The sequence below is a fragment of the Mustela lutreola genome, chromosome 8 (assembly GCF_030435805.1).
Source record: "Mustela lutreola isolate mMusLut2 chromosome 8, mMusLut2.pri, whole genome shotgun sequence".
In the NCBI taxonomy this organism is placed as follows: domain Eukaryota; kingdom Metazoa; phylum Chordata; class Mammalia; order Carnivora; family Mustelidae; genus Mustela; species Mustela lutreola.
Genome location: NC_081297.1, coordinates 146,530,305 through 146,557,773, shown reverse-complemented (window position 1 = coordinate 146,557,773; position 27,469 = coordinate 146,530,305). Strand labels below are relative to the sequence as shown.

General features: G+C 58.4%; 1 protein-coding gene across 3 annotated transcripts in view; it reads right to left on the bottom strand.

Annotated features, from left to right (window-relative positions):
- Positions 1-27,469, bottom strand: part of PARVB (parvin beta) — a 93,022-nt gene that overhangs the window by 44,840 nt on the left and 20,713 nt on the right. For all 3 annotated transcript variants that reach the window (XM_059187215.1, XM_059187214.1, XM_059187213.1), the window contains exons 2-3: positions 4,737-4,826; positions 2,036-2,106 (exon numbers count right to left, since the gene is read on the bottom strand). In XM_059187215.1, the coding sequence (XP_059043198.1) occupies positions 2,036-2,106; positions 4,737-4,826 (161 nt within the window). The remainder of the gene's footprint in view (positions 1-2,035; positions 2,107-4,736; positions 4,827-27,469) is intronic.

The window sequence follows — 27,469 nt, the reverse complement described above, 5'->3', positions numbered from 1 at the left end:
CGTCGTGCTTGACGTGTTCACACTCACTTGGAAAAGGTGTGATAAAGTGAAAAATAGGCCGCCAACCTACCTCGAGATGCTGCCTGCAGTCTGGAAGCAGGCAGAACCTTCCAGAAACTGTCCATCTCCTGGCACAGGGACTGTAGGCTGGCGGGACAGCCTCCCAAAGAGGAGTGGCCCAGGGTCATCTCTCAAACCAAGACTCCTACATTATGTCCCCAGAGTCCCTTCTGCCACAGGAGGTATTAAGAGTCACGTGGACACCCTGGGGGGCCATGACTCAGCCCACCACCCCTGCTCCCTTGCTGGGGTGGGGGACAAGCCCAAGCTAACAAGAGTGAGCGGGAAGGGAGGGGAGGCAGGCCACCCTGGGCCGACCACATCTTGGGAAGAAAACCCATCTGTGCTCAGCCATGCAGCGTCCCGCGGGTGGTGCCGTGGCCCTCCCAGCCACCCAGCAGGGAAGCAAGGGAGAGGCTCCCCGTCTCCAGTGCCTTCTGGTCCTCCAGCTGACTGTGTCTGATGCGGTACAGGCCTGCCCATGCTGCAGCCCCCCTAATCGGCACACCCCATCCCTTGCAGCATGGCCCTTCAGCCAAATCCAGAATCCAGAAGAGCTGGGGAGCCACAGCCCACACAGGTCCCCCGGGGCAGGCCCCGGGTGCAGAGATGCTGCGGTCCCCTCTGCGCAGGCTGCTGAAGGACAAGCAGCTGACCAGCCCTTACCCCACAGCGCCCAAAACACCCTGTGGGCTTAGAAGTCACAGCGGTAGGGGCGCCTGGGTGGCGCAGTGGATTAAGCTTCTGCCTTTGGCTCAGGTCATGATCTTAGGGTCCTGGTATCGAGCCCCACATCGTGCGCTCTGCTCAGTGGGGAGCCTGCTTCCTCCCCTCTCTCTGCCTGCCTCTCTGTCAAATAAATAAAATAAAATCTTAAAAAAAAAAAAAAAAGAAGTCATCACGGCGGCACAACAGAGCCCAGTCGGGTCAGGTGAATCCGACAGGAGCACGAAGCAGACCCCACACAGGAAGAAGACGATCCGCTCATCTCAGCACGCCCAGGGCCCAGCCCGGTGCCCAGTGTTCGACCCTGGCTGAACGAACAAGGTCCCAGATGACCAGACCCATTCAGCCCGCACACGCCTCTAACAGGTATAACCTGGCGGGAGGAGGGCTCTCCCCTCTGTCCTCATGTGAACATGAGGACGGCACCAGCTCCCCTGGGGTGTTTCAGGGAAGTGATGCCTCCAGCTTTGCTCCAACACTGAAGAAGGAGAAAGCCGAAAGGCGTGTGTGGCCGTCAATCCCAACTGTCTGCCCAACTGGGCCACGGAAGGCCTGGACGCTGGAGTCAACGTTCCCTCTGGCTGGGTCTGTGAGGATGTTTCGGGAAGACATTAGAATGTGACTGGCGGACTGAGCAAAGCCAGGGAGCCCCAGCATTTTTGGCTGGGCCCTAACACGGGCCTTTACGAGGTCAGTTTTTACCAGGAGACAATTTGGCAAAGGCTTTCCCGTTCCAGCCATCAGCCCCCGTGAGAACACGGTTCCACGCCGCCTCACGTCCAGCAGCACCGGCTCAGGTGGAGAAACATTCTGAAAAGCACTTCTACTGGCCAGTGTCAGTGGCACGGACTGTGACAGACAGCGTCACAGAGCCCGGGGGTCTCCTGCGTCCGCCTTGGGCTGCAGAAGTGACCGCTTTCCCACCGCGGGCAGCTCCGGCGCGGAGCTGGGTCCCACTGGGCGAGGATGCAGTCACACCCGAGCCTTCGCTCCTCCATCGCGGGGATGAACTCTGAAGCCCGACCGTGGTTTAGATCGGAACCATGAGAACCGCCATCGGCACTCAGACACGCACGGACGCCACCAGTCAAGCCTCACCGCGGAGCCGGGGCTCAGAAACCAGGCTCAGGAGACAGAAGCTGCCGTCGTCCCACCGAATAACCACGGGGGCCCCCGAGCCCTCCCGTCGCGGATTCCCTGACGCCTCATCACAGCCCAGCAGGAAGGCGCTGACCGAGGCACCTCTTACCTTGACCAGCTCCTTGAACTTGGGGTCCTCCTTGGAGGTGGGGTCGATCATCATCCGCTCTTCGTTCTCCTCTGCCGGGGAAGAGAGGCCGGTTAGCACAGGCCGGCGCGGCGGGGCCGGGGGCACGGCCGACTCTCCCCCCCGCCCGACGCGGGGGAGGGGGACAGAGCGCAGAGAAGCCAGGCTTCTCTGGGTCCAAGGACGGCGCGCACAGGGGCTGCATCAGTCCGTGGTCCAAGCTCCCGCGGCCGCTGTTAGTAAATACGCGCACCGAGACAGCTCCCCGCGACGTAAAATAGCACGCACCAGAAAATCAGAAAAAAACAGCAAAAAAGGAGGGATTGGGTGACGGTTCACAGTAAAATGTGTCCGTCCCTGTTCTGTTTTCCCTCCAGGTTCAGGCCTCGATCCACGGACAGTGGAGTAGGGCCCAGCGAGCTGCTCCAGCGGGGCTGGCGTGGTAGAGAGGAAGAGTGTGGGACAGCCCCCCCCCCCACTGGTCCGACACCATCCGGAAAACAGGCTGGTGCCTGCATAGGGGAGGGTGTGCGAGGCACCGCGCACGGCACGCAGGGGATGGGGAGAGGGAGGCCTCGGACCCGAGCATGGGATGGGCCCGCAGGACACACGGGTGGCGAGGACCAGGCTCCTGGGGCCCAGGCAGGCTCTCACGGAGCTCGGAAACAGAATGGCTTTGAGAAGACCGGCTTCACAACAGCAAATTTTAAAACCTGACAAAGTGGAGAACTGTTTGGAGTCATGCAGATCTGACGCTTGAGAGGGTAACCCCATATGGGGGCCCTTGTGATGTCCCTGCTAAGGCCCTCAGCAGCCTCCCAGTGCTCCTGGGACCAAGGCCAGCACCTTCCACGTGGCCTCCAGCACCCCCCCCCCCCCGCAGCCTCGCGTCCCCAGCTGTCCCGGGCACTCTCCACTCTCTGGCCCTTCCAGCCTTCCCTTGCTCCTCGGCAAACCTCACCACTGCCTGCCACAGGGCCTTGGCACATGTTGCTCCCTGTCTGATACCCTTTTCCTCCACTCCACGTCCCCTGCACCTTTCAGATCTCAGTTCCAGGCGCTGACCAGGTCAGTCCTTCTCAAGGTCACACAGACTCCAGGGATAAGCAGAACCTTATGGAACAGACTGAACAACACCAGCTCCCTCTGCCCGAGAGCAGTTGTTTATAAAGATGGTAAAACGGGAGGGTTAGGGCCCAGGGAAAGGCAAGTTCAAGGCATCATCAACAAAATGAGAGCCTGCCATGTGTCTAGGATCAGCCCTTTTAGGCCTCCTGTTAGTCTAAACCAGGGTTCTCCACAGGAGCCACTGCGTCCTTCCCCTACCTCAGGTGACATGTAGCCACGTCTGGAGACATTTTTGGTTGTCCCAGCTGGTGGCATCTCGTGGGCAGAAGTCGGGGATGCTCAAACCCCACAAGACACAGGACAGCTTCCAACAGTAAAGAATTACCCAGTGCTGGATATCCAGAGGGCCGAGGTGAAGCCTCCTGGTCTGTGTCTGGCTAATTCCCAGACCCACAAGCGAGTCCCCAGTTTCCCCGGAGAGAGGGTCACCAGGAGCATGCATTTCAGCCAGACTCAGCAGCAGTAACAGTGAAGAGTCATCCTCTTCCAAGAAGAGACTGTAGCCACAGCAGACCCCAGCAGAATCTCAGGGAGCTCGCCCAGCACTTGGCTTCAGGTCTGCCAAAGCTGAACCTGCGTCTGCATTTCTCCACAAGCTCTTGCTGGCCTGGCCTGGTCACGGAAACCACAAAGCGGGGACCAACCGGGGCTTCCCTTTGAACCAAGGTTTGGAAATAAGCAGAATGTTCCACAACCGCCTTTCAGACCGACCAGATCCCAAAACACGCTTTAAGGAAATGTGTCCGTGCTGTCACTTCATCAGCGCTGGCTGTGATGTGGTCCCAAGGAGCCGGGCCCCACCCAGCAAGCCCACGGCCTCGGGACAGCTTTGGCTTGTGCCAAGATTAGGATGTATTAACTATATTTCTTATTTCCTATATTTTTTAATTCTTTGACACCTCGGGGCCTGGGGACCTGGAGACACTGTCCCTCCCAGGGTTGGCCAGTTCCCAAGACAGCCAACAATTCCACTGTCACTGCCCTTGATGTGCAGGCCAACCAACCCAGAGCCCACCCCCAGCAGCCATGTGTTCCAGGGGCTCTCAGGCTCCCAGACCACAGGCCCCTGCCCTAATTCCCCCCTCCCCTACCCCCTGCCCAGCAGAGCTCCCAGAGCCCTCGGAGATTAACCCAACCAGCCAGTCCACACCGGCCTACCCTGCCCCACCCAGTCCCTCCCACAAGAAAAGACAGGCCACGCCCCCCCAGCCCCCCAGCCTCCTGCCCAAGGCTGGCCCGCCCCCACCTCGGGAACCGTGCTTGTAACAGACCATAGTTTCAACGGGGCTGAACCCCGGATCTGTCGGACTCATCCGACGGAACGACTAACACAATGGACGTGGGAAATCAGACAGGCAGAAACTTACAAAGGAAGCCGGGGTTTTCCTTCCCACCTACTTTTCTAAACAAGACCTTGAGCTAAGAGCCCTGACTCTCGGAGGCCGCCTGGCGCGATGTGTGGTCACCAGGCCGTCGCCCTGCAGCTCCTCCTCGGCCTCACCAGCCGCGGGAGCTCAGCGGCGTCACGGCAGGAGCCTGGCGGAGCGCACAGTACCTAACAGCGTGTCTTCGGGGTGGACGTCCGCCGAGGCGGGGGACATGGGCGCGTCGACGGCACGCCGGCCCTCTTCCTGCAGGTCCCTCACTGTGGAGAAAGGAAAAGAAGGGTCAGTGTCAACGGAGCAGCGGGGCCTCGCGGGGCGGCAGCAGAAACCCCCACGATCGACTCCTGCTCTGTAAGCATTTAACAAGCGTTCCCAAATGGCCCGTCGCCCAGAAAGAGTCCGCGCACGAAGGCTCCGAACCCAGACCACGTTCTGCAGTTCCTCCCTCCGGCGCCAAGCATCTCCCGGTGCCCGCCAAGCCCGGCCGGTCGGTTTACACGGCCCTTTGGAATTCAGGGCTAACACACAGAAGCTTCTGGATGCTTCCAGGTCCGCCCAAGGCTGCTGACATGGACAAAGCTGGAATCCCAGCGACAGGGCCTGAAACGGCAGCCCCCACCGCGCTCCCTGGAGAGCTGTGTCCTCAGCCAGGGGACCTGGGGGCGGACGCTGTACCTAACACGGACACAGGCAAGCCCCGAATTTAAAGTGCTGCTATTGTTGACGGTCAGGTTCAAAGGAGCAGATGCCCAAGAGCAGGTCATGGCCAGTCTGGGACACCAGAGCCTGCAACAGAATCTCACAAACCTTGACCCGGAGGCCGTGACCTGTGGTGTGGACAGCACCAGCCTGTGTGTGTGTGTGTGCGAGTGTGTTGGGTGAGGGCAGCACTCGACAATCACAGGGCTCAGAGGCACAGCACAGATGCCAGGAGCAGGAAGGACCATCGCCCCGCAGAAAAACGCCTCGAGTCACATCCGTCAGGGGGCACCACCGGGACCCTCACCCTGTTCCCCTTTGCTGTGGCACCTGCTGCTTTTGACAGTCCTGGTTGAGAGCTCTGGGCCACAGTCCCCAACCCCACGCCACGGAGTGGCTGCCCCATCGGTGGTCCCGGGTCACCCGGGTGCCCAGGCCTTCTCTACCATGAACCATTCTCTCCCATGAAAACCTCTTTCCTCTTCCAGTACCGCAGTCACCGTGAACCGATCACACAGCTGATCCCGGGCATCGGAAGAGTAACCAAGGGGACGGGCCTGATGGCTTTGACGCAGGCAGCGGCACAGTTCCCCTCGACTCTGCTAGCGGCGCAACCCCAAGGAAGCCCAAGTCACCCCTCAGGGCCCCCAGGAGGACGAAATGGTGAACGTGAGGTCTCCAGGCCAGAGCCAGGAACCCAGGGGATCTGCAGACAGCCGGCCCCTCTGCCCCGCATGTCGCACCAGGGAAGGCCCGGAGACGAGGCTTTCTACCGAGTGAACTCTGGTATCCCTACGTCCCCGAGCAGCACGACTCACAAGAGGTGGCATCACCCCCGGGAGCCCCCTGACGGGTGCGTGACCGCGTAAGATGCAACCCGCCCGCAGGACAGAACGCGGCTCGCTGCAGAAGGGAAGGCCGTCTGGACACCTGCTGCCACGCGGGTGACCTCGCGGGCAGCACGCCGTGTGGAACGGTCAAGGTGGGACACAGTGAGGGACCCAGAGTCCTAGAGCCTCAGACATCCAGTCAAACGGCAGGGGGTGGGGAGGGGGGAGGCGGGGGCTCATGTTCACGCGGACAGAGTTTCAGCGCAGGATGACAAAGAGCTTCAGGAGACGAGGGGGCGGTCACGCCACCCCCTGAGTGGACTTCATGCCACGGAAACACCCACCCACGAGGGGTTAAAATGATACAATTTATGTTATGTATATTTTACCACAACAACAACAACAAACAAAAGAAAAAGCAGACCCTCTGCCAACAGCATCCTAGCCTGCAAGCTGGAAGCTGTCCCCGCGGTCACCCAGCACATGCACACCCCCGGGGCGTGTCCCAGGAGCAGGTCCCAGGAGCAGGCCACACGCACAGCCATCTTCTTGTCCCCACACCCTTAGCTTAACTCTGTGTGAGATACACATGAACGTTCAGCACCTTCCCGCGTGCTGAGGCACAAGCAGGGTTTTAAGACGTGCCCCACAGGGCTCCCCCGGCCACACTCTGCAGATGCCCACAGGGGGGCCCCGGCCAGCTCCCAGGCCAGCGGCTGCATCTCAGCCATCACGTCCACGAGCTGATGCATTATGAGCAGCAACTTAGGCCGCAAAAAGCTTTTCTGAAGGCAGAAAAAAGAAAGCGGGAAAGGGGACCTTGCACGGAAGCCGCGGACACACGGGGAGCACATCCCTGGCCCGGTGAGCGGGGTGTATGCGGAGACCCCAAAGGCCTAAGCCCCACTTCCTGGGCCGACATCACAGAAGGACAGACAGGCCAGGGGGGTCCCTTCAGGTCTAGGCGGTCAGGAGTGTGGTCACGTTCACGGCCTGGGAAAGAGGGAAAGGCAGCGGGTGAACTCGACACCCGTTGAGCCACGACAACGAGCCCGAACTCGGCTCAGAAAGATGCCACAAGGGTCGTCTGCTGCCCAGGACACAGGCTGTGGGCCGGAGTGACGGGGAGGAGGGTGGAGGGGCGGACACGCGGGAATGCTCCCGGGGGCCCTGCTGCCTGATCTCAAAGACACGGGAGATAGGAAATAGCGTTTTCAAAGCACAGAAATGGGGTCACATGGAAACAGAAACTTCCACTCTGCCCTTGCACATCAAAGATAACACTAAACAGGACCCGAGATTTCCTGACCTTAATAAACGAGAAATGCTCCCCCAGAACCGCCCAGGCACTGGCTCAACAGACTGCACATTCCGAAGGAGCTTATGTGCAAAGCTCCGAGAGAAGCAAGGACAGGGCCCTCGGTCATGAGTCCAGGTCGGTGACCACAAAGCCGGGGGCGTGAGTCCAACTTTACCACACATGGGCACGTGGCCGAGAGGGGTCCCTTCACCTTGCCAAGCCTCAGTTTCCCCATCTGTAACATGGGGGTGACAGCAGTAGCTGCCTCAGGGAATTCTAAGAATTAAGTGAGACCATGAGTGCTCAGCAACTGGTTCAGAAACCCTGGCAGGCATCTGCCCACCTTCTGTGAAGGGAAGAAACCAAGATGGGAAAACAGGCTCCCATAAAGGGACAAAGAGAAGAAAGAGGGAAGAAGGGGAGGGCGTGGCTCTGTTGCACTCTGGGAAGAACCAGGGAAGGCTTCCTGGAGTAGGCAACATTTGAATGAAGCCTTGAAAGATGGCAAGAATCTGGAGAAGGGACTTTGGGACTCTGCAAAACATACAAGTGACAGATCAGACAGCCTGGACTCTGGAAGCCCACCGTGCAGCCACACCGATGCTGAACCATGGAGGGTTCTTTGGGACTCTACTTCTCACAGCCTGGGTTCCCCAGAGAACACGGGCCCCATCCCTGCGGACCCTTCTGTCTAAATCGGATTACTGTCTTCCAAGGATCAGTCTGACATGAGGAAGGAGAGGCTCCTTTTGAACCCTGGCTTCTCCCCAAGGACCCCACTTTGCCAGTTTAGTGGCTTTCCGTTAATCCCTGGAATGTTCTGGTTTTTAACGTACTGGTCCATTTGCCAGAAAGCCCAACACTTCAAAGATGTGAAATGCCGGCTGCCTTGAGTCACAGAGAAAGATCCCCTGGCCCGGAAGAGCCAGCGTCTGGTGTGCTCCATGGGCGTGGACGTTCAAACGGACTGGGCCCGCTGCCAGGAGGCTGAGGACCCACCAATTTCCTGAGTGCGCGCCACTGTTTGGAGAGGGATGCCCTTGTCAACATAAAACCTGATGGCCAGCCACGAGGAAATGGATGGCAAGTCTACCTCCCAGGGGTGCTGTGGCCACGGGCCACACGGGGGGCACACGGGGCTGGGGGAGGAGCCAGGAGGTTGAGAGGAAGGAGGGAGCCCAGGTCAGAAGACAGAGCCACGAGGCAGGGGGTGTTTGACAACACAATTTGCCCTTTGGGGATGGCCACCCCTCACACAGTCGGGGGCAGGGGGCAGACCGGGACACGCAGACAGCAGTCACCGGTCTTAAGAGATTTCAAAAAAGTTCAAATGTGGGTTTAGTGTAGAATCTCCCAATTTATAATGTAAGCACATCACTCCAATTCTGTGGGCCAACCAGGGTCACCCATTTGCAAGCTCAGGTCACAGTAAATGTACAATCCACGTTCCTACCCGTCCACAAGAAGCACAGAGGGCCACTAATCCTTCCTGAGGACCTATGACGTACCAGGCACCTTCCATGACATGCATTCATCGTATCTCCTAACAAGTGAGGGAGCACCGGGTCCTGGCTGGGCCGGTAACTGTCACATGTGAAGGCACCTGCTATGCAGCCCCCAAGTCAGCACCGAACCCACTTCTACACGGTCTTGCACCTCATGCAAGTCACCTATGCCCAGCTGACTCTACACACCTCCAAGCCTCAGCTTATTGGCAACCTCCTCCAGGAAGCCCTCCTGGGTGCCCCCTTCCCACGCCAGGCCCCTCTCTGCCTAGCTCACACCACACAGCCATCCCACTTTCTTCTCTTTCCTGGACCATCTGCCCAACCACGCTGGTGCTAACTCAGCTCCTAACCCTGGAGCTGGTCTACTGGTTTCAGATCCCGGCTGGACCACCGACAAGCTGAGCCTGGGCAAGCTACTTCTTTGCCCTGTGCCTCAGCTCCCATCTGTGAAACGGGGGCACCCCTCAAAGACAGATACAAGACTCCATCGATGCTGGCATACAGTAAGGGCTCAATAAATGTGAGCTTGGAGCATCTGCTAGATGGATGTGGACAGGCGTGTTTCCAAAGCCCGCTGCCTTTCCACCACCCCACCCAAGGGCTGGGCAAGGCTTAAAAAAAAAAAAAAAAGGAGTAACACCCCCACTCCCGCCTGGAATTACAAGCACATAAACGTCAACACTTGAATGCATCTCATAAAGAACCCACCACTTACACCGCAGGCCAAACACAAAGGTTCCATGTTTGATTTCTTTGTTCCTCTTTTCCTTTGTATGGGTTTCATTTACTTACTTACGCCCAGGCTCCTTCCAAAAAAAGCAGGCTTTTAGGCACCTTTTTTTTTTTCCCTTTTGACATTCCTGGGAACACACGCCCTGAAGGCGCCTGGCTCCCAGAGCAAGGTCACGGTCAGGACAGGTCAGGACACGTGGGTCTGAACACACAAAGCTTCTCAGCCTCTCGCTCCACGAGGGGCGCCAGGGTGGGAAGGGGTATCGTGAGGCACCACCTGCAAAGATGGGGTGCAGAGAGCCCATGGGGGTCTCACCTGCCGCCGGGCTTCGTGGCCGACTCCAAGAAAGGCTTGCGGGGGGGGGGGGGGGAGCAGCAGCAGCCTCAGATGCTAGAGCGGGGACTATTCCAACTTCTGACATTTCAACACAGCTGTGATGTTTTGCCACCTAGAGGGAATTTTTGACACCCTAGTTTTTGACGTTTCCTGGTTTTCATGCAGAAGGAAAGATGAGGGGAATTTTCAGCAGCGCCGTGGGAACCGGATCAGAACAGCGGGTCACCTAAACCACATCTACAAGAGGGACCAGAAGAGGGCAGGAAAGCTCACCAGTCCCATCAAGACACACCCACTCCCAGGTCCAGCCGGTCACAAAGGGAACCGAGCGTTCCTCGCAGCTGCCAGGGGAACGAAGGGAGGGTAGAGACGCATGTGTCCCCACGGGCTGGGCTAGGACAGTTGTGGGGACAGAAACTTCCCGGTGCTTAGGAGGACCCAACCGTGAGGCTTTCCCAGGCCCTGTCCAAAAGCAAGGGCTTCCGTCCGCGCTCAGAAGGGTCGTTTCTCTGCAGAAGTCAGAGTTTGTCAGGATAAGGAAATCCATCAGCCACGGAGCTCCTCGCACAGTGGTTCCGCTGAAAACGAGGCCCCTCATACCACACACGAAGACTGCAGAGCTCGGCTAGAACAGGGCCCACCGGACCACCGGGGGCAGGGGGCCTGCTCCTTCCGACCTGCGCAGACACCAGTGCTCACTGCGAACCGCGATCACCACTTGGGATGGGGAGGAGTCCTCACCCGAGCTACTGTGCTTGCAGCAAAAGCCTTGGAGTGTGAGGCCGGGTCTTCCCCAGGGGTTACGATGTCCAGGTTCAACGTCCATGGTTCTTGGGATTCTAGCCAATGGACGGCAGCATCTGGCCCAGGGTCAAGGGCTGTAGGAGCCAACGGCCCCAAGCAGAGCAGTGGCCCTTCCTGCCCCAGATGTGGGACAAGAGGGAAATTAGCTTTCAGCAACCTGCAAGGGGAAACATACAAAAGAGCCTCTTGACCTTTCAAGGGGCAGATCTGGAATGGAACCTAGCCCCGACACGAGGATGCTGGCCCATTGCAACAAACCCACTGTATTTATGCATGTTTAACACGCGACAATTCATCACTGAGGATGACAGTCTGAACCCAGATCTATGGGCTTGGCTCTGCTGGGGCACGAGGTCCCAGCCCATTTCTAGAGACAGAATAAGTTCCGAGGCTAAAACACACGTGTGAGCATTTCAGTACAAGCCAAATCCAAAGGGGGTCAGCCGGCGCTCCTGACCCCCACCTCGAGAGCCGACACCTGTCAGTGCAACGCATCTTGTGCAGCTTTCGAAACAAGACGGTGTGATATTTATGCAAATAACACAATCAGAAACCCCGAACTGTGTATTTCTAGGTGTACACAGTGACATTCATAGAGACAAGAAGGAAAGGCTCCGCTCCAAAATGACGAGACCAGTGTCACCTCCGGAAGGGACCAGGGCGGAGGGAAGGAGGAGACGGGCAGGCTGGGCCACAACGGTGTCCCTCCGTTATTGTAAGACAAGACAAGAGGGAGACACTCTGATAGGAGTCGGTGTCCCTCACCCGCCGTGGAGCCCCGAAGCCCGCGACAGCCAGTCCTATGGGAAAGGAGGTATGAGGGAGCCGAGCCTGTCCAGCCCACAGACCTGGGGTTTCCCTGCAGGACGGCTGCCCAAAGAGAGCTGCAGAGCCCCGAAGAAGATCCAGATGGCTCCTGGCCCAAGCTTTCATGTGCAGGCAAGAGAGAAGCAGCAAGTTTTGGGGGTGAAGGAACAGCTCTCCCCCAGGCAATTCTGTCTTCTCCTCCAGGCTCGGGGAAATGCCTTCTGCTGGATGCCGGGGCATCTACACGGCTCAGAGCCTTGGACTTCACGGTCCTCGGCACCTGCCTGCTGCTCCTCTGTGCTCTCTCTGAACCGATCGCTCCACGGCCTCTGGCTTCGGAGACATGGGGCAGTGCGTGGCTGCCTGGTCAGCCTGGGAAAAGTGCGGGAGGGGAGCCGAGGGGCCACATCCTCAGGGAACCCCGCAGGGTGAGACAGGACCAGGCCTGAGACAACACTGTGGACGCCTCGGTCACCACCCGGATGTGGTCATGTCCCCTCCCATCGTCAGCCAGCACCCACCCAGGGGCCTCTGCTAACCACGTGCCTCCTGAGTGCTCAGCCAGGCTCCCAACTTCGAGGCACTTAGGACCCCCTGGGCTAACAGGGTCTAAGACTCAGCGCCAACCACCCGCCCCAAGGCCATGGCGCTGATGCCGGTCGGGGAGCCTGGCCATCAACACCCAGAACGGTAAGAACGTAGAAGACATCATCATACCCCTCCCCTACGTGCTGAAATCACACCGGCCAGTGACTCCAGTGCTCCTTTGGGAGATAAATCCAGGGGCCACATTTCCACAACTTTCTACCTGGCCGGCACCTACCATGGACACTTGCCTCCCCAGGACGGAAGGAGATTTACTGGGCCTGCCTGGCACATGCTGTCCCGCGAGGCTTCGCTACAGACGAGGTCTCTGAAACACTCAAGTCCAAGCTGGCTCAGCCCGTGCGGGCTGGATCCAACCCACGCAAGGCCTGCAGGTCCCCAAACCACACCACCTTCCCGCTTCTGGCGGGATCAGAGGGGGGCACTCAGATGGTTTCCTGCCCGTGGGGAGAACCCAGAGCTTCAGTCCTGCTCCGAATCCCTGTTCTCGATCTTTTGTTGTTGTTGTTGTTGTTGCTGTTGTTTAATTTGACAGAGAGAGATAGATTACAAGTAGGCAGAGAGAGAGGGGGAAGCAGGCTCCCTGCTGAGCAGAGAGCCTGATGCAGGGTTCAATCCCAGGACCCTGGGATCATGACCTGAGCCAAAGGCAGAGGCTTAACCCACTGAGTCACCAAGGTGCCCACTTGTTCTTGATCTTAGGCCAAATGGGGAGCCGCCCGTCTCAGCAGCAATAATGAATGAGCTCACGAGGCACCCCAGCTTCTCCCAAGACCCTCTTTTCTGAAGGGCTCCTTCCCATGCCCTAGGAAAGTGGGTTCAAGAGCAGAAATGACTCTGGGACACAGGGGGCAGGGGGTGCTCAGGATCCTCCCGGCAGCATGGCCAGCGTCAGGGGACACAGCAAGCAATCTGGAGGGAGAGAAATTGAGGGAGGGAACTGCACAGCACAGCCCTGACCACGCAAAGCGACCGTAATAACCTGATTCTGGAGCCAGAAGGCTGAAGGCAAAGGCCCCCAAGACACATACCCTTGCAAAGAACACAGTGGGAGGAAGCAAGACGCTGGACGGGACCCTCCTCGCATTCTGCATCTTGTGCCCTGCCCCTGGGGCAGCTACGAGGAGAGGGTTGGGACCGGTTCCCAGGACGGCCACACGGCTTCCCATCGGCCCCACCGTGGCCTCTCCCATCCTGCAGGTGACTGTCCTGGACTCAGCTGTTTCTCCTCTCCAACAGCCTGTCACCTTCTTCTGGGCAAACCAGAACCCAGCCTCCCCTGGAGGGAACCAGCATGGTTCGCAGGTGTTACAATCCAGATGGGGACCTGCCCCCAGCCCCAGTGTGGAGCCAGTGGGTATGCTGCACTCCCCACAACACAGGTATCAAGGCAGGAACAGGCCTGGCCTGCTCAGAGTCGACAATTACAAGAAGACTGCACTGGGAATGCACTTTTCCCCAGTGGCCTTGACCCAACAAGGACATGCAGGTCGAAGCTGAACCATCATCCTACCACCGAACAGAACCTGGAAATGAAGGCACCGGATCAACAGACCTGAGAGAACAGTTCAGCCACACCATTTGTGTGCTGGATCAAACCTTACCTGAAGGCAGCCACCCGTGGCCCTTTCCATCAAAAGGCACCCGTGAATTCCATTTTGTTCTTAATCCACTTTGAGTTTTCTTTCATTTGCAAACAGAGTCCTCTCTGAGGCAGGTGTCCTTCTGACACACAAAGCTAACCGTGTCCCCGGTAAAATCCACCACAGGCTCCCACTGGCTCCAGGATAGAACGCAAGCCCCTACCAACACTCGATAAGGAGACCCCACCTCTCATCAAGCCAGCTGTGCTCTCAACTTGGCACTCCCCTTCCTACTGAGGCATCCCCAAGCCACTCGTGTCTGTCACATCTCTGCACCAACTGTCCCCTCCACCAGAGAAGCCCTTTCTATCAGGCTAACGTCACTCCGTCCCCCAGATTTATCAGGACAACATTCTCTCTGCACTCAGGCCCCAGACAGAGTAAGGGCTCTTCCTCTGGCTCCCTACGGCTCCCCTTGCCTGTGACGGCCACAATCCCTTCTTCCAACCCCCCCCCCACCCCCCGACGGTGTAGCTGGGGTGGGCCTGCCTCCCCACGCCCACCCAGTAGCGCAAGGGGGTCTGTGCTGCTCTTGACCACAGCCTCACAGCCGACACAAAACTTGACCCGTGATAAGCACGCAATAAATATTTGTGGGACAGGGTGCCTGGGTGGCTCAGTGGGTTAAGCCGCTGCCTTCGGCTCAGGTCATGATCTCAGGGTCCTGGGATCGAGTCCCACATCGGGCTCTCTGCTCAGCAGGGAGCCTGCTTCCTCCTCTCTCTCTCTGCTTGCCTCTCTGCCTACTTGTGATCTCTCTCTGTCAAATAAATAAATAAAATCTTTAAAATATATATATGTATATTTGTGGGACAAACGCCTCTGTGTTTACGGAGACAAAAAGTTGCCGAACGGGAGAAATTAGGTAAGAGACCCAAAGTCAGGAGAACAGGGAACTGACGGCTCTTGAAAACATTCCACCTCCAGCCACTTAATTGGGGGGAAAAGGAGAATCTCCATTAAGGCTTACATTAGCCTGCCAGTCGCGGGTCACCAAGGACCCAATTACTGTGAGGCGGCCGTGGCGGGGGGTGGGGAGGGCTCAGAGGAAGGACTCTGCTCTGCAATTAGGGACTTTTGGGGACGAGCTCCCTCTGGAGCAACAACCCCAAGCCTCGTGGGCTGGGCGCGCACCGGCCGCCGGCGTCTGGAAGAGAGCCCAGCGGGAACAAAGCCGGCAGCCCGTCTCCAGGAGGGCAGGTCTTCTGAACACCAAACGTCGCTGAAGTATAAATACCAAAAAGGCTGGCGCTCAGAAGCCGATGTCAAACAGACAATTCCCCGGCCCAGATCAGGCCTTTTCCTCCCCCTGCCCTGGGTGATCAGAAAAATGCGGGGACAACAGAGAAACAAATTGTCTGGGGGCAGGAGAATAGGAAGAAAGACTTCGGGGGAACGTGAAATGTCAGCGTTCCCATATAAACCACCTGGCGAGCCGAAACCAGGACACGGGAGGGGCCCGGGCTTCCTGCTCATGAAGGAGGACTGATCCTTTGGGACAGGGCACGACGGGGGCCGATGGCTCAGGTGGAGAGCAAGTGGGTCAGCTTATTCAAGTCACCTCCCTGCCGCAGGTAGACGCCTCGGGGGCCGGACACGGCCGCTGGACCCACGCAAGGCCGGCGTCTGCTCTCGTCTCTGCGGGTCTCAGCTCCCAGTCCCTCCCTTCCAGTGCACCTCCCACGCGGTCTCAAGACTTGTCCCCAGAACACAGCCCACCAGGTCATTCCTCTGCCCGCAGACCATCCCCACCTCCCAGGGCCTCCCCACACAAAGCCCAAACCCCTCCCCATGGCATCCCACCCAGACCCTCCGAAGGGCCCGCCCATCCGCAGCCCCGCAAGCCCCAGCCGGGGGCTGCACGCAGCGAAGACAGAAATCACAGGCTCTGTCTGGAAGTTCGTCACACAGCGGCCTGGGGCCCATGCTTCCTCTCCTGTCTTTCACCGTCTTTCCACTGCAGGGGATAATAACCAGACAATAACAATCCTGAGGTTGTCGTGACAACTAATTCAACCAGAAGCAGCCGAGCTCTAAGTGTTGTGTCTCCCCTTCCCGTCCCGCCATCAGCACCTGGGCCGGGCGACAGGGAGCTGCGCACCAGGCAAGCTCCCCCACGAGCCAGGGGCTTGCAACGCTTCGAGGTCCAGGGGGCATCTGGTTAAGCATTTGCCTTCGGCTCAGGTCATGAGCTCAGGGTCCTGAGATCGAGTCCGCATCAGACTCCCTGCTCGTCGGGGGCCTGCTTCTCCCTCTCCCTCTGCTCATTCCCTCTCTCTCTTTCTCTTAAATAAATAAAATCTACGAGGGGGAAAAAAAAAAAAGGCTCAAGGTCCAGCCATGAACTCACAGCCAGCCCCTGCGCTCCCGGTTACAACCGAGGGGTACGTGAATGTCTCCCTGCCAGATTATGGACTCCCGGAGGCAGAGGCCAACCCCTTACCCACCCTGTGCCCCCAGAGGTGGGCCTGGCACAGAGCGGATGTCCCCACCTGAAGACACCGAGCCCAACCAGACCCCCAAAGCCTCAGGTCTGTATAAGTATCAGGGGGTCTAATAGCCTCATCAGCTAACTGTTCAGACAATGAGGGCCCATGTACCCCCCACCATATCTGATTCTCAAAAAACTCCAGCCATCGAAACATCCAACTCACTGCACATTAGGCAGGCTCTAATCTCACAGAGCCTTCATGCACAGCTCAGGCACCACCACAAACATCTTTATATGGTGGCTGAGCATTTAAAACAGACGCTAATTAGGCTGAATTATAACAGAACCTCAACTGTACAAAAAACATCAGGCTGGCGGCTGGACGGTGCCAGCAGCACGTGTGACCCAACCCTCCACCGCCCACACCAATTCCCAAGCAGGGAGCCAAGGCCAGCCACCCATGCACCGTGACCAGCGACCAAGGGAAGGAAGCCATGGAGCCCGAAGGGGGCTCATCAGTGTGGCTTAAGTGACTCACAGTGAAATCAAAATGCAGCCCCAATGTAGGAGCGAAGGATGGTGGGGCCGGTTTTCCCCAGGAAAACGTGCTCCTCCCTGGGGATGAGTGCAAGAGCCCAGGCTTCCCGAGGACCTCAAGGGACACCACCGCTCAATGGGCGCTCTTTGGCATGTGTTATCTGAACAGCTGGACCTGCGTCCCTGAGGCCAGCCTCCCCGGGCCCCTAAAAGGGTCCTTCCAGCTCTGCCTCCTGCTTTCTCAGCCCCCTGTCCCCGCCACCCCCCGCTTCACACAGACGCCTGGCAATCACTGCCTCCTGGCTGCTTGCACGCTAATCTGGATGTGACGAGTGTGCTCTGTTGCCTGATTCGGGGATGGTGCATTTACCACACTTCCACCCATCAATCGTGCTGGGGTTTTGGTGAGGATGTGGAAGCAATTTCAATCGCTGGCCATGAAAATCCATCATGAGTTAACAAAAAGGGAGAGAGAGTCTAAAATAAGCAGAAGGTGGGGGCAGAGGGCGGACACCACCCCCTAAGAAACCCAGAATTCTCAAAAAGGCCACATCGCAGTCTCCCCTTTGTGCTCATGGGCCGCGGCCCCCACAGAGCGGATCGGCGCGGGGCGTCCCACCAAAGCAGGAGGTTACGAAATCTGCTGATCATTTCCAGGAGCGGGTGAGCCAATAACACATCGGGAGAGAAATGTGCTTAATAAAGAGAAAACAGAAACGGCAATGCAGAAGGAAGCCTGGTAAAGCAAGTTCCGTGGGTCCCGGCGCTGCAAACTCGTATTAATTAATCTGATCAGTAATGTCCCATCGTATTCAGGGAAGTCCAAAGCATGCTCTGCTGAGAAAATAAGAAGATTAAATCATTAAGTCGTTTAGGGGGAAAAAAAAAAAAGCGATTCCATGTGCACCTGCCACCAGAGACCTGGGGGGGGCGGCGAGGGGGGTGGCGGGCGAGCAGAGAACAGCCGGCAGGATGGCGCCCTCTAGTGGCCCATCTCCGCTAGCAGACGCCCGAGACCAGACAGGATCTGCAATTCCATCCAAACTAGAGAGTCTGGCCTGGTGGGCAGACAGGCGCCTTCCAAAGGGGGCAGCCCTGGTGCTGGCAGCTGCGTCCTCCCCTGAGACACTCCGGGGGCCAGCGAGGCATTTTGGGCGGCCCACCTGGCCAAGCAGAGCCCTACCCTCGATCATGGGATCCGACAGTCCAGGCAGGAAAGGAGGGGGATCTCCACAACCCACCAGGGTTCCCGGACACCAGCCTTTGGGGGGGAAGTTCCAAAGGAGCAGTAGGAGCCAGAGGCCAGCGGAGATTACCTCACAGCAGCCAGACGATGCAAGGTTCCCCACTGCACCCCACACAGTCCCATCAGACCCCGGCCCATTGCTCTCCTTCCGAGGGCGGTCACATTCAAGGCACATGCGCACACCTGTTGCTAGATGCATGTCCATAGTGGCCTGAAAAGGCAGATGCATGGGGACCGGCCCAGAGGAAACACTCGATGACACGTGGCAGGTGAGTGGTGAACTCGTGGGTGAACAACGAGGGACTGCCTCAGGACCCTAACATTCCCCTCCGGCATTCCTCTTCAGAACTCACAGGAACTGTTGTCTTTTTAGGGCCTCTGGGCCTCCCTAAATAACGCCCCTCCTGTCCCCAAAGATGTCTCCATCCCGATCCCTGGAGCCCGTGGTTCAGCAAGGCAGAAGGGACTTTGCAGGTAAGATTGAGCTAGGGATCCCAAGACGAGGCGTTATCCTGGCTATGGGGCGGGGGGGTTTGCAAGGGTCCTTCTACAAAGGACACAGGTGGCACTGTGCGTGATGAGACCGCAGAAGCAGCAGGAGACGCGAAGACACGGTGCTGTTGGCTTTACAGATGCTGGGTGGGCCCCACGCCAGGGAGCACAGGCACCCTTAGAAGCTGAGAAGTCTAGAAAATGGATTCTCGCCGGGAGACTCGAGGCGGAGGACAACTTGCCGACAACCGGATGTGAGGACTTCAGGCCTCAAGAACTGTAAGTCTGTGGCTTTAAACCACCGAACGTGTGGTACTTCGTTACCGCAGCCACGGGAAACTCGGGCCGCCCCAGCTCCTCCATGTCATTTCCAAAGGCCCAGAACATTCTTGGACAGCGCCGTTTTACTGAGCATCTACTCGGCACCAGAACCCAGGCTGAGCTCCAGGGACGGAGCCATCACTGAAGCAGGCAGAGCGAACAGAAGCAAGCACGAAGCATGAGTACACAACTGTCCCCGAGTGTGGCAGGTCACGCGCATGACAAGGAGGCCTGAGAAGGTTGGCTTCTTGACGGCAAATCCACAAACACGTCACCTTATTAACTTTATGCAGAAGGAGCAGGGTAGGTTCACGTCCATGAGATTCGAGGTGACCCCTCCCCCAGGGGGTCCTCAGAGGGGCCGGAACAGCAGCTGACGGGGCCACCGCGCTCCCCCGCCCCGCCCTGCACCTGGCTACCGAATGGACTTTCAGGGAGTGGCCAGGATGTGCTAGGCCCCTGACCTTGCCGGCCACAGCTGTGCCCCACCGCCTCTCCGGGCCGGAACCTTCTGGTCCACTCTCCTTCCCGGAGTACCTGCCCTAGGCCTCTTTCCAAGTCTCAAGCCCCCCAGGGTCCTGGGCAGCAGCCCCAGCCAGTTTGAGCCCATTCTCTCTGGAGGCCGTAGTTCAAGGGACTAGACCCAGTAAATAACCAGCCCAGATGTCAGAGTCCTCACCCCGCCTCAGGATGCACCCAGGAGCGGGATCACGTTAGCGCATCGAAGAGACAGACACCCACGGACACCGCCCTGCGGCTCCGCCCATGCGGGCCCCAACCTGAGGATGCTGGCTGGGCACAGGCAGGGGGATGGGTGGGGAGGAGAACGCTCCAGTGAGACGCCCCGTCAGCCCACCCATCTGGCTGTGATCTTGGGCAAGGTAGCGTCTCCTGCCAGGCACATCCAACTCAGCATGTCCTCCAAAATAAGGATGCACACAAGGCTTGTGGGGCATGGGGCCGGGCGGGGGTCCGGGACTCAACCCACAGCTCCCCACCACGCGCTCCGGGAGCCGTGTGTTTGCACCCACGTCACCAAGCCCGACCACCACGCCTGTATGTCTTCTCTAGACTCCTCTGCCTGAGACAGTTCTGTCTCTCAAGCCCTCAGCATCTGACCCCTCGTCCTTCTCGGGGTTCCTTTTCGTGTCGTATTCCATCCTCCACCTGCACGTGATGGCCTGCGGGGTTGGGGCAGAGACGCCTGGGCCTGGAGCCCTGGAGGACGGAGGTCGGCCTCTGGGGAGCCTACCCACCCCCACATGCCCCTGCACGAGCTCACGCAGGCTCCCCGGGACGGGGCTCCCTGCTGTGGACCGGGAGACGGAGGCTCTGCAGGCAGGCGACCTTCCCGACCTGCCCGAGGAGAGGCAGCTAGGTGCTGACTGCCATCCCCAGGGACAAAACACTCTCTCCCAAGTAACAGATAGGGGGAGTCACGGGCATATAAGAACTCTAGAAAGTTAGAGTCCTGGGTTCCTGGAGGTAGGTAAGAGGGCGGGGAAGAGGGAGAGGGGAGAGCCAGGACACAAGGTGACACGAGGCAGGGACACCGAAGCAATGGGCCTTCTAGGCTCCCGGGGATGGCTATAGGGGATCCTAAGTGGAGGGGGCGGGCGCCCTCCCTTTCCCCCATTTTACTGATCAGGAAGATAAAGGAACGGCCAAGGTCCGATGACCAGAAAGAGATGGAGCCAGGACTCGTACCCCGCCGTCCCACTAGCTGGGTGTCCAGAATAAAAGCGCATCCAGTGTCCTGAGCCCCGTCCCAGCTGTCCTGCCCACCACCCCGCCATGCGCCGACCTCGAGCCTGAGGAGGTGACAAGCACAGTGATGACCGGCGCTGTTCCACAAAAGGCCTCCGGGTGCCAAGCAGGCGGGCTGGGGGCGTGGGGGGCGTGGTGAGTGCAGGCAGGTGGCCCCGGAGCCACAGAGGAGGGGGCACGCTCAGGCGATCCCCAGCTTCGGGAGCCTGAGGACCCTTTCCTAACGGAGCTCTCACAGACCTCCACCTCCATCAGCAGCAGCACTTTCTAGGCAGAAATCACGTTCACCACCGCCATTAAACTAGCTCGTTGACAACAGAGCCCGAGAAGACTGGCGAACAGCAGGGCACAGAAGGGCAAGATGCCTCCTTGTCCCCATCCTTTCTGGTCCCCAAGCGGGCTCCACGGGCCTACCTGGGGATTCCCAGGTCTGACAGGAACTCAGGCCAGGTCAAGGGAGCGGAGGAAGCAGCAGGTGAAGCAGAGCTAAAGGGGGAGGTGTTTCTGCAGAACTTCTCAGAGCCTTGAGTGTGCTCCTGGGCCTCATGACCCTCCCAGGGGACAGGCCGTGAACATGGCCACCCAGTGTGTCCGCTAGAAAGGCCAAGAGCCAGGCCCGTCCTGGCCTGAGGGGAGGGCAGCAGGGTCTGCCCCTCTGCCAGCCACCAAGCCCTTCCATCAGCCTTGCACTCCCGCACCCCTCCCCGCTCCACCCCTGCCCCAGTAGAGCCGGTGGGTGGCCTGGGTGGGTGGCCTGGGTCGGTGGCTTCGGCTCCTTCCCTAAGGCCTTCTGTCTCTGAAGAGCTGCCCTGCTGTGAGCAGGGAGCCTCCCTGCCTTCTGTCTCCTCAAGCTCCTCCTTCGATGGCTGGTCTCTGCTCCAAAAAGCTCCCCCCACCCCTGCAAAAAGCCCGCTCAGAACGATGTGAATGATCAAGACGCCAGCAAAAACCAGCCCGCGACCTCCTTGAGGGAGGGCTCCCATCTTGGTCACCTGAGGACCTGAGCACCACTGTCCTTTTTTTTTTTTTTAACCAGGCAGAGCCCAGGGGAAATGTGTGTTTTACTCCACCGGATGGGGAAGGAGCACCTGTTGGAGCTTTCTCGGCGTCAGAGGCACAGGGGGCCTCTGAACAGCCACCATCTCACTGTCCCCCGCAGGCCAGGGAGAGACGGCATTCAAGCTGACGTGAAGAGCTCCAACTGCTGTGTGACCTTGGGCAGCTCAGTGAACCTCTCTGGACTTTGGTTTCCTCAACCATGAAGCTTCACGAGGAGCGCACGAGGCACGCCACCTGTCCCACTGTCTCCTTCCCAGGAGGGAAGACAGAGCATCGGGGGATGGTGCCAGGAGCCAGCATCGGAGCTGATGACAAGCAGAGCCGGGCTCACCCCTGCCTGCTCCACATGATCGCCCTCCACCGTCTGCTGCTCCCGGAGAAAAGGCAGAATGAATCGCTTATCCAGGGGGTGATAACAAGAGCCAGATCCTGGCCAATAACAGCCAGGTAAAGGGGAAAGACAAAACCAAAAGGTCACTAAAAAGAAACTCATCATATCATGTAGCCTCTAAAAGCAGCATCACTGTCACTTGTCCCTGAAAACGTTCCAAACGTTCCAAAGACCCACATGACCCCCCCCCCTCTGGAGGATGGAAACGTCCTGACACGCTGCGGTGCACACAGCGGGCGGCCACCCATCGGGGCCGAGGGGGATTCCCAAGGACCCTCTTACCCCACTGTCCTCACGCCAAAGTCGTCGTCCCCTTCCCAGTAAATCCGACGGCCAGCCCAGGTCCCACTCTTGTCTCCACAACCCTCCCCCATCAAGCAGAGGAGGAATTAGGACCCGCCTGGGGTTTCACTCCTGGGGAAAATGGGTCAGAAAACAGGGGGCACTCACTGGCTGGGAGCCGGTGCGGCGGGAGGACGCGCGAGAAACACAGACGAGCGCCAGGCCAGCGGGCACCAGGCGGGGAGCTGGGGCGCACACATTGTGTTCATATATGGACAGGGGCAGGGACCCCATGACTTGCGATTTGTGGAAAGGTCTCCTCAGGGTGCCCTGAGGAAGGCCACGAGGAATGGGGCCGCCCCGAGGACAGGGCTGCTTTCAGATGATAGAACCCTGCTAACCACAAAACACTATTTCTATCCTCACTGCCAACCGCCTCGTGGGCCAGCAAACTGCCGCAGGAAAACCGACCCCCAGCGCACAGAGAAGGAAGGAAGGGAGTATCCATTCCCGAGGTGGGAGCCAGTCGTGGTGCTGTGGCTTCGGGGGAAGAACGGCCCCGCAGACGCCGGCCTCCGATAATCCTTTGATCCGGGCCTAGGGCTGGAGGCCGGGCTCCAGGGCAAGGTGCCCCTAGCTGCCTTCCGGTTGCCGACTCCCATCAGGAGCATCCCTGTGCTAACAAGGAACACCTGTCACCCCGTTTCCACGACAACGGAAATCAGACACCGGAACAGAAAGCCCAAGCCAGAGCCCAGGCCCCGCAAACTGGGGAGGCTGGCAGATTTGCTTTCGGTGTTGCTCCCTTCCCCGAGGTGGGGCGGGGGGAGGGGGCAGGAAGATCCTGGAATGGTTGGGGAGGGGGAGCAGAACTAGATCTGCTCCCCGCTTTGGCCACTGGACACACCAGCAGGTTTCAAAAGCTGAGCCCAGCCCCGGACCCCACACCCGCTGGGTGACCTGGACAGGCCACATCTGTGTTTCCACGTGGCTGAGTTCCCGGGGGTTGTCACAGGAACAAGCAAGTTCCTCTGGCACCCGACACCAGGACGCTGGAGCATCTCCTATTTGTGATAATTACGAGCAATCCCCGACCCCGAGGAGACACATCCTTCTCACAGTTGTTGCTTGACGTATCCACCAGTCCCCAGGTTTGCTCACGGGGGAGTGCATGAGCCCCACGGAGGCACCGGTGCCCGGAGCTGGCCCTCCTGCCGACAGAGTTCCAGAAAGGTGCTCTGGGGCCTGGAGCAGTCACAGACATCAGGATCCCCCGCTCCCTGGGGCACCCATGCCCCATCCCACATGCACCCCCACCATGAGACATGGCACAAACCAGGAATCATGCCGAGGTGAGGCCAAGGGACTGACAAAGCAAGTACAAGACACCCAAAGCCAATGCAGGCCCAAGGCTGACCCCGTTTTCCTGGCTCTCGTGTTTGGGTCACTCTGGGCTACCTTCCCCCCAGAATTCGAATGTCAGAGTTTTCACCCCCAGGATCTCAGAATGTGGCGGGATTTGGAGACAGAGCCTTTTAAAAGGACATTAAGGTACAATGGGGTCAGAGGGGACACGCAGAGGGATGACACCATCAGCAAGTGGCAAGAGAAAGCAAGCCCTCCAGCACCTTGACCTTGGACTTGCAGAATGGTAAGCACGTTAAGTTACTGTTGCTTCAGCCACACAGTCTACGGTATTTTGTAATGACAAGCCCTGCAAACCTAAAACAACACAGAGCCCGCCACCAGGACAGCAGAGGGCACTGGTGCCCAGGGGGACGCCCCTCGAGGTTGAGCAGGGCGGAGGCAGGAAGGCCCTTGCCAGCCCTCGGGAGCGGCGACCACCCCGTGGGACAGGGGCCTTCCGCCAACACACGGAGGCTGTGCTGGGGGGGGGGGGGGGGTCTTCTCAGCAGCCGAGGCAGCCGAGGCAGCCGAGGCAGCCAAGCAGATGCCCGAAGCCAGTGCTCGGCTCCCCAGGGCACAGAAATCACAGACCGTCAGTCACGAGAGGCGCCGCCCAGCTTCCACAAGGAAACCAAGTGTCCAACTGAAACATGTAAGAGAATCAGGAACCTGGTGGTCTCCTCAGAAAGAGTCCTATACAGGGATGCATATGGATATAGGTAGATTAAACACACACACACACACACACACACACACACACACACCAGCGTGTAGATGCAGAGAACAGACTGGTGGCTGCAGGGGCGGGAACAATGTGCGAACCGCGTCGACGGGAGCCCAGGGTGTTCCAGAAGGAAGGATCAGAGCCCAGCACCTCTCCTCCGTCACATCTCTTCCTGAGCGACGCCAGACTCAATCCTCGGGGCCCGTGCTCCAGGGAGCCGGCGGCATCTCGACTTCCGTCTGGGCCCCGATGCCTCATTCGGCCCCGTCCCCAGCTGGCACTGAGCCAAGGTTCCGACCCAGCAGGTGGGACCCGCACGAGGCCAGGTGTCCTCACCCTCACCCCCAAAACCCGGGGACGTGGGCCCCGGAGCATCTGGCTTCGGCCACCTTTCTCACCGCCGATTTCCCTCGCTTCCAGCTCAGCCTCCGTTTCTCCGGCTCCACTTCTGGAAGTTTCCTCTTGAAAGCAATTCCTCACCCGCCCCTCCCACCCGGCCCCTGATACTGGAGCAGAAGATACCCTGTGCCAATCAGCCACGAAATTCTCGTGCAAGAGGTTACCCTTTGTTTCCGAATCCTTTCCACCTCCTCAGAACATAAGCAAAAAGGTTTCCCCTGATGACAAGGAGAGCAAGCGTCGCAGGGCGGGGGAGAACGCCGCCTGGGACGGTGGCATCCATCCCTCCATTATGCTAGGCAGATGCACCACCAGGAGGATGACAAGTGCTATTTAAAACCCAGTGACAGGCGTCTTTGTACCTGTTTAATGACACGCCTCTGCGCCTGTCAAACAAGCCAAGGGAGACTGTCACAGGCAGAGCCGTAAGACACACTTTCCTCAGCCTGGATCGTCGACACGCAGCACCCGAGATTCTGAATGGACACCCAACAGCCACATTTCGTGGCCTTTTCCCTTTAGAAGAAGAAAGGGACACTGTCCCAGCCCATTCAACTCCCGAAGGCGGAGAGTGAGCGGTGTTCATTCTATAGGAGCGAGTATCAGGAAAAATTGTTTCTCTCAAGCCTCAAAAAAACTGTACAGCATGAAATTATAAAGCAGAAGTTAATCTAAAAGGACTTATCTGTTTGGGAGCCATGGGCACTGGGAAGACGCACCCTCCACAGTCGTTTTCAAGGGAAAAGAGAAAGAACCAAGCCTCCTTCCCCTTCCAAACCAAGCACAGACTTCCAGAGGAACCGAGCACACGGCACCCAGACCAAATACAATGAACGGTGTGCTTACGATTCGTCCCCATCCTGCACTCATCCACGAGAAGAACCCTCAGAGAAATAATCACCGACAGGTTTTAGACACTTGCTAAGTGCAGGGGCACTGGGAACCCCAGAATCCACAACCTCCCGGAACCGGAGCATGGGCCCTTATCTGGACAGAGGACCTTTGCAGGTGTTACCAAGTTAAGAGGGGGTCCTACCGGCTTAGGGTGGGCCCAACTGGGGTGCTTGTAAGGAGAGGGAAATTCGGAAACGAGACACAGAGGAGGGAGGGTGACCACAGGGCGACAGAGGCAGGGGCTGGCAGGATGTGTCAACACACCCACGACCACCAGGAATTAGGAAGGACTCACCCCTCCACCCGCCACGCCCCGGAGGCCAGGTGCAGAGGATGGAGACTCGGGATCCCAGCGCACCTGGCGCTGTCAAAGCCACAAAACCGGCATTCCGGTTCCTATCCGTTGGCTTCCCGAGCTTGTCCGAGGCAGGCGCACCCGAGACAGGTCTGCTGAGGCTGCGATAAACGCGGGCTTTGAAACCGCGGTCCCAGACGGGCCCCGGACGCAGCTGCAACCCAGCACGAGCCTCTCTTCCCGTCTCTGGGTTTTCTGCAAGCACGGGATCATTTTTAGCAGCTGTTCCCACTCTCCGTCACCTCATTAGCTTCAGAACCAAATAATCCCACTATATATGACTTGACTGGCTCATCGCATCGTCCTTCGTTCTAGCAAGTACTTAGGGAGCCCGCCGCCGCGCGCCAGATCTTGCCTGGTACATTACATTTCTCAAAAAAGCATTTACGCAGCTAATGATCACAAATCCCCTAATTTAATTTATTCTTAAATGTGTTTAATTTTCCCACAAATGGAACGATAAATTTACACACCGAACGTTTTTTGCAATGAAACGATCAGCAGCAGGGCCCACCCAGTAAGGACCCGACCGAGGCTCTCCGCCAGCCGCCTTTCTGACCACCTCCCGGTGCTGTTTGTGGGCATCGTATTCAGATAGGGCCGATGGGAAAACCTGGGCCACAGAGGCAGCAAGAGTCAGAAGGTAGAGGACGCTGCAGGCAGACGCGGGAGCCCGCTGTCCACACCTCTCCCCACCTGCTCTCCCGGTGTCAAACTCAAAACTCAGCCCAGCGTCGCCTCAGTTCCACAGTCAGGGGGCCTCTGACCTGGGGTCCAACAAAGTGGTGCGGGGGTGGGGGGGGGAACAGAGCTGAGCTGTGTGTGCCCCTGGGCAACCTCCAGGGTCACAGGGACGCACGCGGTGTGGATCCTGGCACGGAGCGTTCAAAGTCAGGCACAACCACACACACAGGGCTGTGCGCACACGTGGTAACCGTACCGGGAAGGCAAACGAATGCTAAGACCACGCTCAGGGTGGGGGTGGGTGACCTCTGTTGGGGTAGTCGGCAGGGTGGTGTGGGAGGAGTCAGGGGTGGTGTGGGAGGAGTCAGGGGTGGTGTGGGAGGAGTCAGGGGTGGTGTGGGAGGAGTCAGGAGAGGTATGGGACACATCACTTAAGCCCAGCACTAGGGCTGTGGGTACTTTTTAAGTTAGGGCTAGGGTTAGTCTTAACACTGGACATATGTACACTCTTCTGTGCATGCAATGTTTCCCAGGATTTTCTCCTTTATTTTTTACATTCTGGTAAAATATCCATAACAAAAAATTCACCATTTTATCCACTGTTACGTGTACCACTCAAGGCATTAAGCACCTTCCCACTCCCTTCCA